General features: G+C 42.2%; 1 protein-coding gene and 1 pseudogene across 4 annotated transcripts in view; both read left to right on the top strand.

Annotated features, from left to right (window-relative positions):
• Positions 1–870: 870 nt before the first annotated feature.
• The window catches only part of LOC147366083 (uncharacterized), a 32,204-nt gene continuing 20,578 nt past the window's right edge, over positions 871–12,496 (top strand). The window contains exons 1-3 of one of the 4 annotated variants that reach the window (XR_015133191.1): positions 1,208–1,710; positions 8,464–8,610; positions 9,098–9,389. Coding sequence is in view for 1 of the 4 variants with exons in the window: in XM_086317881.1 (XP_086174007.1) it covers positions 957–1,436 (480 nt within the window). In the remaining 3 variants the exon portion in view is untranslated. Of the gene's footprint in view, positions 1,794–8,463; positions 8,611–9,097; positions 9,390–12,496 lie in introns of those variants that run through there. The other 3 variants (XM_086317881.1, XR_015133192.1, XR_015133190.1) reach the window with 3 other exon arrangements.
• LOC147366084 (small nucleolar RNA U3) lies at positions 5,651–5,743 on the top strand (annotated as a pseudogene).

Genomic DNA, 12,496 nt, shown 5'->3' with positions numbered 1-12,496 from the left:
AAAGATACGATACATGCACCCCTATGTTCACAGCAGCGCTATTTATAATAGCCAAGACCGGGAAACAAGGTAAGTGTCTGTTGACAGATGAATGGATAAAGACGATGTGGTACATATACACAATGGAATATTACTCAACCATAAAAAGAATAATATAATGCCATTTGCAGCAACACGGATGGACGTAGAGATTATCATACTAAGTGAAATAAATCAGAAAGAGAAATACAAACGTCATATGCTATCACTTACATGTGGAATCTCAAACATAATACAAATGAACTTATCTAGCAAATAGAAACAGGCTCAGAACAGACTTGTGGTTTTCAAGGGGGAGGGGGCCTAGGGAAATGGAAGGATTGGGAGTTTGGGATTAGCAGCTGCAAACTATTATACACGAATGGATAAACAACAAGGCCCTACTATATAGCACAGGGAAGTATATGCAATATACTGTGATAAACCGTAATGAAAAAGAATATATATGTATAACTGAAACATTTTGCTGAACAACAGAAATTAACAAGATAGTTAGTATCAATTATGCAGTGTGCTTCAAGTCACTTCAGTTCTGTCCAACTCTTTGCAATTCCATGGACTGTAGCCTGCCAGGCTCCTCTCTCCATGAGATTCTCCAGGCAAGAACCCTGGAGTGGTATGGTCCCCTCCAGGGGATCTTCCCAACCCAGGGATGGAACCTGCATGTCTTAGGTCTCCCGCAATGGCAGGCAGGGTTCTCTACCACTAGCGCCACCTGGGAAGCCAGTACCAACAAAAATCCCACCAGTCAGCTAGTACCCAGGATACCATCAGTGGAGTCCCCAAACAAGCAGAACAGTCTGTACAGGAAGGCACGGTCCTTCCTTAAATACTCGGTTGAGGACACTGACAAGGGCGAGGTGTCCGCTCGCCAAGAGCTCAAGTACTGAGGCTCTAAACCCAGCTAAGAAACATGAATGGGACCTGACCAAGGCTGGAAGGATGCAGGGTTTGGGCCCACCACCACCCGCCCCGTCACCCTCCCCAACATCATCAAGGACGCGCAGTACCTCAAGGGGAACAGAGCAGCATGGCGGTTGGCCTCCAGGAGCCGCCGAGCAGAACCACTAGACAAGGAGCACATGCAGGGCTTTGCGCCTCGACCCAGGGGGTGGGGCACTGCGCGGATCCAGCCGGAGCGTCCGCACGCCCCACGCTGTCTCTACGCACGCTGGCCTCCTGCCCCGCCTGTGGAGCCCAGCTCCTTGTGGAAGTCCGTGTCTGCCCCAACCGCCACGTGGCACCTGAAGGGTCCTAAACAGGAAGCAGGGCCACGTAGTAGAAGAGGCGCGGTGGCCAGCACGCCCGTTTGTCGTGAAGGCCCCGTGGGTGAGTCCTTCTACTTCACCACCGCCCTGAGGTCCACACCTGTGGCCGGGCCGCGCGTGGGTGTCTGACCCAGAGCGACGCTGCAGGCAGATAGCTGCCCCAGGCAAGTCTCGGCGGAAACACGCAAGCACAAAGACCTGAAGGAAGGCGTCCCAGCTTCAGATAATTTCCAAAATTGGTTATAAGCAGCCTTCCAGTTCCTCTTCCCTGGCGCCCTAGTCCAGCGAGCAACCGACCGCAGCCAGGAGCTCTCGCGTCTTCCTCGCCACGCCTCGCCAGACTGTCCAGACCCATGTTGTCCCACCTGACAGATTTCAGGGCCCACTCCTGCCATCGCTCCATGTGAGTGATGCCTTTTCACTCGATGCCTTTTCTTTCCATATCTGTTTCAAGATTTCAGAGCAACACAAATGCCCTCGCAGCAGGTACTTATTTATCTGTCTGGTGGAAATGGCTTTAGCAGTGAGACCCAACACTTTTTCATTTTTTTCAGAGGGAAACTCAAATGCCCCAAATATTTTAAATTACTGCATTAAGAGGTTTACTGAGTACATTTTTTTTTATTCTCAATTTTAGCGGGCTAGAATCAGGCTCCATCCATTGTTTCTGTCCATTCTGTTTGTGGTATCTCCTACTCAAACTTCTTTCAAGTTAGTCAATAACACTTGACTTGATAATAGAAAAGCAGCCCTCCTAGAAAATACATCATCTAGCTATCACTGTCAGACAAAAGACTTAAAAAAAAAAAAGAAAACAAAGGAAAAGGCATTCCTCACTTTCTCTGTCCACTGTAGATTCCCATGCAATCTACAAGAGTGAAACTGCTTTCTTTAACGTATGCCTTGAGTGATATTCTAGTTGAGAAAACTGGTAGCTTCTTTATACCCAGCCTACCAGGAATATTTAAGAATGTGGCTTTTTCTGACTACATCCCTCCAATTAACACTATCTGCCACTTTGTGTGGCACTCTCTTGCCTTGTAAATACTAACCTCTGCTGCTATTCCAACATATGCAAAATTGTGATGATTGAAGCTGAGGTTCAGAATGTTTTGAAAAGTTTAGATAAGAAATCAGTTATAATAAACTCTCCTTTCACAATGGTTCTATGAAATCATGACCCTTTGACCAAGGCAGGCCGTTTACTCTCTGTCTGTGGAAACTTTAATACTTGTGATATGTGCAGCACCACTCTCTCCTGCAAGTCATGAAAACTCTCCTTTCCTCCTGTGGCTTGCCTGTCTCCCATTCTAGAGTTAGTGGTTGGGTACTATAGGACTAGAAATATGTTTTAGTTTGCTATGGTGGCCAAGACAAAGTACCAAAGACTAGATGGCTTAAACAGTAGAAATTTATTTTATCACAGTTTCAAAGGCTAGAAGTCCAGGATCAAAGTGTCAATAAGGTTGATTTCTTCTGAGGTCTTATTCTCTGGCTTGTAGGTGGCCATCTTCTCCCTATACCTTTATATGGTCTTCCTCTCTGTACACATCTACATCTAAATTTCCTCTTATAAAGAAACATGGCCATTTTGGATTAAGGCCCACCCTAATGACCTCATTTTAATTTTGTTGTTGTTCAGTAACTAAGTCATGTCTGAACTCTTTGTGACCCCATGGACTGCATGCAGCATGCCAGTCTCCTCTGTCCTTCACTATGTCCTGGAGTTTGTTCAGATTTATATCCATTGAGTCAGTGATGCTATCTAACCATCGGATCCTTCTCCTTTTGCCTTCAGTGTTTTCCAGCATCAGGGTCTTTTCCAATGAATTAGCTCTTTGCATCAGATGGCAAAAGAACTGGAGCTTCAATTTCAGTATCAGTCCTTCCTGTGAACATTCAGGGTTGGTTTCCTTTAGGGTTGATTGGTTTGATCTCCTTGCAGTCCAAGGAATTCTCCAGAGTCTTCTCCAGCACTGCAATTCAAAAGCATCAGTCCTTTGGTGCTTAGCCTTCTTTATGATCCAACTCTCACATGCATACATGACTACTGGAAAAACCATAGCTTTAAATATATGCACCTTTGTTGGCAAAGTGGCGTCTCTGCTTTTTAATACACTGTCTAGGTTTGTCATAGCTTTCTTTCCAAGGAGCAAGAGTCTTTTAATTCCATGACTACAGTCACGATTTGCAGTGATTTAAATACATCCTTGAAGAACAATTCCAAGAATACAGTAACATTCTGAGTTACTGGGGGTTAGCACTTCAGTATATGAGTCTGGGGAAAACACAACTTGGCCCATAACTGGATGAACCAAAGTTGGCCAATCAGTATATCACATATGCCTAAATAGAGAGGTTGGCCCCATTTGAAGATCTTTTCAAGCAAGATTAAGCAGTGTCTTTTTGAAGATTGGTAAGAATGTGGAAAAAAGATCATATTCTACTTTCTCAGATCCAGAGTTCCAAGAATGATACAGATTTGGAGTTTACCTTTAAGGTTATAAAGATTCTTTTTTTTTTTTTTTTTTTTGCTAGGTAGAGAAAACTGTTAAGCATCAACATGAGGAAAACAGACATGAGAGAGAGATGGGGAGAAAGAGAACTATCCCTTTCTGATATTATAATATGCACATACATCCAGCATGTCTAAACTAGGGAGCTTCTGTAATATTTATAAGGCCATATGTTTTTCTTTTACTACTTAGCTTGGATCTGACACTTTCAATTGAAGTGTCATTTTCACTTCATTTTCAATTGAAAAGCCTAACTAACTAACCATGGAGAAATAGATACATTTGGTAACATAGGTTAGGTAGACCAATGGTTTATACTGCTGCAAATATGAATCAATCATAGATTACCAAGCACTGTTAACAGTCACTGTGTGTACATGCGTGCTAAGTCACCTCGGTTGTTTCCAACTTTTTGCAACCCTATGGGCTGTAGCCCTCCAGGCTCCTCTGTCCATGGTATTCTCCAGGCAAGAATCTTCCTGACCCAGGGATCAAACCCCATCTCTTGTGTCTCCTAGCATTGGGAGGTGAGATCTTTACCACTAGCGCCACCTGGGAAGCCCTAACAGTGAGTGCTCCTCCACAATTACTCCTGAGTCCTGGAGAAGCATCTCACTCAGACACCTGCATGGGTTTCAAGTTTCTTCAGCAGTTGTGGCCTGAGATTTTTTTATTACTGAAATGCTTGTGGTCTCACATTCATGTCGATCAGTTCAGAAAGTTAGATGATCACACAAGATAATCAAAACATGCACCTTTTAACCATTTAATTTGTTTCATAAATTAGTCTCTTTATTTTATGTAGGTCTCTCACCATGTGTAGGCTTTTGGTGACTAATTTCCTTTTCATATTCTTGACCTCTCAGCTTCTCGCCCGTGCCTCCCTCCTCAAGTCCAGCCATTTGTTTCATTTGTTTTTCAAACTATACTCTTTATATCTCTGGGGTAACTACATGAAGTCAGTGAGTTCTTTATGTTCCAAAGGTACCTTCATCACCCTAGAGTGGATAATATCACAAAACAATAACAAACCCTGGCCTGAATTTAATCTTCTGCCTGGCTTATATTTAACATGGTTCAATTTGTCTATCTCTCCTTCAAGTCTCCATCTACTCATTTTTTAAACATGTTCTCTAAGAACATAGGACTCTTCATACTGGCTATCCACCAGTAATAGCTTTGGCATCTCTAAACCCATCTCGGAGAAGGCAATGGCACCCCACTCCAGTACTCTTGCCTAGAAAATCCCATGGATGGAGGAGCCTGGTAGGCTGCAGTCCATGGGGTCGCTGAGGGTCGGACACGACTGAGCGACTTCACTTTCACTTTTCACTTTTATGCATTGGAGAAGGAAATGGCAACCCACTCCAGTGTTCTTGCCTGGAGAATCCCAGAGACGGCAGAACCTGGTGGGCTGCCGTCTATGGTGTCGCACAGAGTTGGACACGACTGAAGTGACAGCAGCAAACCCATCTAGCAATTCTTTGAAGAGTTTACACTGCTCCTCCTTTCTCACATCTGCTCAGATTTTCTGTAACTGTTTGATATCCCTCTCATAAGTATGATTGGAGTGAAAGTAAATGGATTCCAAAACCGTTCTTGCCTAGAAGCTGGGAATTAAGATGAATGATGTTAGTCATGCAGCCCAGTCCCAAATCTGCTTAAACTTCATCCAGCATCTAATCCAAATTAGAATGGGATCTTCAATCACATATCAAAAGAAGTTAAAAGTTTCAAAATTTACAATTTGAGCCTTGAGGCATTTCATTAGATTAACAGATGGTATGCTACATATTGGGCAATACAGGAGCTAAAAATGGGATTGGCAAGACTACACTCACAGGGATCATTTCTACAGTTTGTTACTAAAGAACTTTTCTTGCACATGTAGAGCAGTGATAATCACTGATAAACCAGTGATCTAGTAAGTTAGAAAAAATGGTGAAGGGACTGGCTATTGTGGATGTTTTGTGTTTTGTTTTAGAGGAACTCTTTGTCTACAAGATCAAGAACCTTTAAAATAACATAAAAAATTCCGGAATTTACTAGAATAGTTTAAAATTTTTTCAAGTGTAAACAGTACAGTAAGCTTGCTGATTGATTGAAATCAGGTGGTAGGTATGTTGCTGCCTTTTACGACCCTATGAACTCTTTGTGACCCCATGGACTGTGGCCCCCCAGGCTTCTCTGTCCATGGGATTCTCCAGACAAGAATACTGAAGTGGGTTGCCATGCCCTCCTCCAGAGAATCCTCCTGACCCAGGGTTGGAACCCACATCGCTTATGTCTCCTATATTGGTGGGGAGTTCTTTACCACTAGCACTGCCTAGGAAGCCAAACAGTTGAGTAAACTTACTAACTGATTGCAATCAGGTGGTAGGTGTGTTATATTAGTATCTATGTTTTTTGAATGTCTGAAATACTTCATGATGAACTATAGTAAAGAACTTTTAAACATGCCAACCTTGGACCCAACCAAGTACCAAGGTGTTTCATTTTGAAAAACTCTGGTTCCCCTTTCCCTCCCTAATTTGGAAACTGAGAAATAGATACAGAAATCAGATAATAATTATAACATCATCTTTATCATTTGTGAAGCCGCTTGGGTAATGTTGCTTTAGGTCTCGAGTCAAGTGCCTTGCTGACCCTGACCTCCAAACTGAGGCACTCACCCAAGCCCTGGCATGGTGGACACCTGCAGAAGCAGAGCCCTCCCTCGTGACAGCACTGGATGGAAGTGTGTCTTCTCCGCAGGCAGGAAGATGTGAAAATATAGGAACAAGTGGCTAAAATGAGTAGAAGGAGCCTGAGAGAGCGTCTTTGAGTACTTGAAATGTTCTATTTCTTGATCTGTACTGATTTTATAAATATTTAAAAATGAGAACATCTATCAAGCTATCAAATCTATTAAGATTTAAGGAGTTCTCCATATATGTTAGTCTATTAGGACTGACACCTCAGAATACCACAGACTGGGTGGCTTCAACAACTGAATCTATTTTTTTTTTTTTTCAGTTTTGGAAGGCCAGAAGTCCAAAATCAAGGTGCCAGCAATGTTCTCCTAAGGCCTCTCTTTTTAGCTTGCAGATGGCCATCTTCCTCCTGTTTCCTTATATGTTTTCATTTTTTCTATGCATACCCATGCTGGTATCTCTTTATCTTCTTATATAAAGAAGGCAGTCATACTGGAAAAGGACGCCACCCTTAGGACTTCATTTAACTTTAATTGCCTTTTTTAAAAGCACTGTCTCCAAATACAGTCACATTGGGGATTAAGGTATGATTGTGAGGGTTGAGGGGTACCATTCAAGCCATAGCACCCTATATCTGGTATACTTCAATAAGAAAGTTAAAAAGAAAAGCTGAAGCAAATTCCATAAAAAGGGAACACTTCAATGTAAACAAAGAGGCAGAATTCACTGTATGAATTTAAGACATCTCAAACTTTTTAGGAAAAATTTTTATAATGGAAGCAGGTGTGAAGGGAGAGATGGGAGGCAGATGGGGGTGGGTAACAGGAAGGAGGTAAGAGATAAACAGATGTGGAAAGGGAAGAGAAGGGGAGAGAAAGGGAACGATGGAAAGGGGGAAGAAAGAGAAAGGAGAGGAAAAGGAGAGAGAGAGAGAGGAAAAGAAAGAATAAATATGACTCTATAAGAGTCAAATATATGGCTTGATGATTAAATAAATGAACTCTAGAAGCTGACTGCCTGGGCTTATGTCTCAATACAGTCACTGAAGAACTATGTGACCATGGGGAAATCACTACTTCGTTGCATGAAGTAAAGAATATACCTACCTCATGTGATAATGGAGAAGGCAATGGCACCCCACTCCAGTACTCTTGTCTGGAAAATCCCATGGATGGAGGAGCCTGGTAGGCTGCAGTCCATGGGGTCACTAAGAGTCGGACATGACTGGGCGACTTCACTTTCACTTTTCACTTTCATGCATTGGAGAAGGAAATGGCAACCCACTCCAGTATTCTTGCCTGGAGAATCCCAGGGATGGGGGAGCCTGGTGGGCTGCCGTTTATGGGGTTGCACAGAGTCGGACACGACTAAAGTGACTTAGCAGCAGCATGTGATAATATACAGAATTAAAAGAAGTGATCCATGTGCAGCTTGGCATATGTTTAAGCAAGTACTGTATAAACATCTACTATTATCAGTCAAGTTTAAGACTTCCATCTGGGATCCAATGTATAAACAATAAATGAGGACCTACCTCCCTCTATGAAGACCCAAGGATGGTACACAGCTTGGGAAATAGACCATTCCCTTTTTCACTCCCATGCTCGCTCCTTCTGCTTGGGCCTAGGTTTGAATAATCACAGCCAGCTCTGAACATAGAACTAGACAGATTGTTCCACTGAACTGTGCTGAGGTGGCTGGAATGTACGCTATAGTTCTCGTGTGATTTTATTTACGTCTGATCTTTCCCAGCATAAATCTGATTTCCCATCTAGGAAGTGCTGATATCCTACCTTTCTATGATAAAGCTAAATGAGAAATCTGCAGTTCTCAAATGTAATTTTTTCGACATGGGTTATCTTGCTAAGTTTTTTTTTTTTTTCTTTTTTACATTGAAGCAACCAAACAAAACAACACCTCAGCAAAGGCCTTTTTATTCCCCTCTAGTTCACTGTGATACAGGTTGACAGAGCACACCAGCCCAGAGGAGAATCCTTGCTGAAAGATGAAAATGCTAGCATTTTGTTCATTTCCTACCCTGGCACTTCCGGAGGCTACAACAGCATGCTCTAACTGGGAGCTGGAAAACTGCAGGTAATGTTTACTGTGTCTGTTTATTAAAAGGTGTTAACAAGTAATTGCATGGCATCACCCACTTAGACACATCTGCAATGGTATTTTTACCCTAAGTCTGAGGAATGTTTCCTTGGCATAGATTTTTAAGAGCTTTTAGAAAGAATATGATTCTATAGTAGATGCCAAATGTGTGGCTTCATCCAGTGCAATTCAGATGGCAGACAGGATGTGGTTGAGCAGTTATGGGGGTTGCAGTGAGTCAGCTATGGAGACAAATGTTTCCATGGTGACCTTCCCCATTCATTCAGTATGAGGCCTCCTCACACCCATGAGAATTAATGACATGGCATTAACACTGATAATCATAATGAAGAGAGCTGTCTGACAGTGGGGCAACCCAACCCTGACGTTAGTGAGGAAATAAGATAGAGGAATTTAGCCAGTGTGTAGAGGAATAAAATATTGAACTGCAGCGAAAGGAAATCCATTTCTTTTTCTTTTATAGAACAGTTTTCCTGCCAGAATGGACCCTGCTGCTGACAGGCTTCTATAGTCTCCCCTCTGAGAATTATTTTAGTACTACAACCAAGTGGGGGTGGAAATAAATAACCCAAAGAAGTGATTCACTGGAGGTCAAAAGAAACAGGATGAGAGAATATAGAAGGGGCACAGACTTAAACTCCACTCAGTCGTCCCAGTTTGTTTGTTTGTTTGCTTGTTTAAATACTTTAAAATGTTCCTTAGGAGGTCCTTTTAGGAAAAAAATCTTTCTCCTGAAAAACTTACCTTTTTCTATAGCTTTGCAAAACTTTTGTTCCTTTCAGGGAAAAAGTGCTTTTCACCTTGTGCTAATAGCAGCACTTTACTTCTGTGTGCAGAGATGTGGGGCATTGTACAAACAAAGAATGTGAAACACTGGGAGTCTACCCTCTACCTCAGATGCCAGCCTGAGTAGAATTACAGACACAAGTTTTTCAGAGCAGGATGTAGATTTTTCACAGGCTCCTAGAGGACCGGGCCTGGTGATTGACTCCGTCAGTTGCATGGTTATCTCCTTTATGAAATTTTAAAATTCCATAGAGCAAAAACTTCATCTTACTCATCTTTGGCATCATAAGCCCCACTCCCAATGCACATGCACACATGCAAATACTTGTGCACACACAAACATTAATCTAGCATCCTTCTTTATGCACCACACACCACATTACTACATATCTATTCATGAGTGGATTTGATTAGCCCATAAAACCTCCGGTGAGGCAGTTAAGCAGTTTGTATATGAAGTTTTAGAAATCCATAGAGCTAAATTATGACAGTTTTTTAAACTGTGTAGCACTGTTTTGCTTTTTGAAATGTTTAGACAAGCAGATTTGACACAAATACAGTAAAGCCTGAGAGGTAGTAAATGAAAAACATGTGTGAAAAAAATCAAGACACTCTCAAGGCAGCTGGACTATTCAGATTGTTTAAATAACGTCTACAGAATGCTGATGCTGGACCTACCGTGACATTTATTAATCCATCAAATATTTATTGAGATCCTACTTTAATAGCTGTTTGCTCTGTGCCAAGCACCATTTTAAGTCCTTTATCCTTAGTAACGTATTTAATCTTCTCTAAGACGTAAACATTATTATTAAAACCTATCTTTCAAGCAAGTAAACTAAAATACAAGTAATTTAAGTAACTCATCAAAATTGACACAGATAGTAGAGGTGGAGTCATAAATTGAGCCAAGCAGCCAGGCTCCAGATCATAAGCTCTTCACCCCTCTGTGATACTGCTAATTCTTGGGCTGGGAAGTCAGAATAAAGCCATAATCAGGAGGTACGTCCTTTTTCGTTGTTTTCATAAAGCTTAGAGTTTTGAAAGAGAGACATGCTGAAAACAACCAATTACAGTCACAAGCAGCAAGTGCTATATGAGAGCCAAGGAAGAACTATAGGGACAGAGCAACATAAATCATCCTAACCTACGGACTATGAGGCTTCTCACAAAGAGGAAAAGATCCAGAGAGTAAATGAGGTGCCATTTCCATACCAACTTTGTTTCCTGATTGTTGTTGGTGATGAGGTATGAATGGCTGAGCCAGAGGGGTTGAGTCATGTTCAGGAGGGAATCTTTCCAAGTAATTCCTAAGGTCAACTGATGAGAGACACACCTCTGGTAAGTGTGTCACAGGACAGAAAGCATCTGACTAGACAGGGACCAGCATACCAGGCGAAACGTGTCAGCCTGGTTGACTCTTGGGAGGGAGTTGGGAGAGAGACTGTTGGGAGGGAAAATGTTTCCACAAAGCTAGAAGCATAGATGTGGACATTCTAGAAAACAGGGCAGTAATAATACTGAAAAGCTCTGCTAAGGTAAGAGAGAATGCCGTAGATGTGACAGATTTTGGGGAGCCAGGCACCTGCTAGAGAAAGTCCCTCTAAAAGTCAATCTAAATCCTGGTGATCATTACACATTTATATCCATCACCGTAATAGTACATACTGAGCAGTTTCTGTTTACCAGACTTTATGCTAAGACTAAGGGGAAACAATTATTATTACTATTGTTGTTGTTGTCATCATCATTGTTGTTGTTATCCTGATCAAAGTTATGACACAGGAGAGCTGAGGGCCTGACCCATGATCATCGCTCAACCCCAGAAGTTATTTGTCATTTATGGCTGCTGATTGCCACCTTTTTGACTCTGAAAGTTGATAGTCAAATCTAAGGGAATATATTGAAAAAAAAAATGACAGTTTTTTTGCTCACTTCAAAGTCTTTATGAATTTCAAGTATTGGTTGATTAGCTTCTTTCAGGCAACACTAATTACAGCAGATTATGTAGGACAGGGCACAGTGGAGGTCAGAAGAAACCCTAAAACTGGGGAAAAGTATATTTTAAAACATTAGGGAAACAAATAAAATAAAAAGAGTCAAGAGGACAAACATAAGTATTAGCACTCAGAACAAGCCAGGAGTTTTAGAGGCCCCAACAAACAGCTTCCAGATGATCAGCAGAAAAAGAAGGGGTAAAAGTAAAATGTGTGACCAAAGAGGCAGGCTATCTGAAAATTGCCAGGCAAGCCAGAGCAATGTAGAGACAAAGCCAGACTCATAGGACATGAAGCCAGGACCCCTGAGCCCAGGCTGCCTGCTTTCTTGCCCCTGCTTGTCGGGTTCCCTCCCATCCTGCTGAGAATGAATGAGCTTGCATGGAGACCCACATATGGGGAGAGCAGAAGCAATAACCATAAGGGAATCTGTAAGTGGGGGCAGGAGCTGCTACATCAGAGTTAGTTTAAATGGTTAATGGTCTTCCAGTGTTTCCTAGGTATACCTCAAGTGACTGAAGTGTTTAGACTAAAATATTCATTTTTAAGAAGTAAATGACTGAAAAATCATTCTTAAAACCTTATGAGATACGAGGGGCCTTATTTGGGAGCCACAGAATTTTAATGCTTTCCAGTACTTTCCTTCTGCAACTTTGCAATTGCCCTGTACTTTCCTTCTGCATCCTCTTCCTACCATCATCACTTCTAGGCTCTTCAAACAGACCAAAATGTGGCAAATGTGGAACATCATTTGAAGAGTGTATTGCTCCTGACACCCATGTTTAAAGGCATGTCTTTCATGCCCTTAATTGTACCTTTACATTTAATTATAATTATGGGGTTAGCCATGGAGAAGGCAATGGCACCCCACTCCAGCACTCTTGCCTGGAAAATCCCATGGACAGAGGAGCCTGGTAGGCTGCAGTCCATGTGGTTGCTAAGAGTCGGATACAACTGAGCGGCTTCACTTTCACTTTTCACTTTCACTTTTCACTTTCATGCATTGGAGAAGGAAATGGCAACCCACTCCAGCGTTCTTGCCTGGAGAGTCCCAGGGATGGGGGAGCCTGGTGGGCTGC

Source organism: Bos grunniens, chromosome 9, assembly GCF_055505025.1.
Source record: "Bos grunniens cultivar Pamir isolate PY7600 chromosome 9, Bosgru_T2T1.0, whole genome shotgun sequence".
Lineage (NCBI taxonomy): Eukaryota > Metazoa > Chordata > Mammalia > Artiodactyla > Bovidae > Bos > Bos grunniens.
This window is presented reverse-complemented; position numbering and strand designations above follow the sequence as displayed.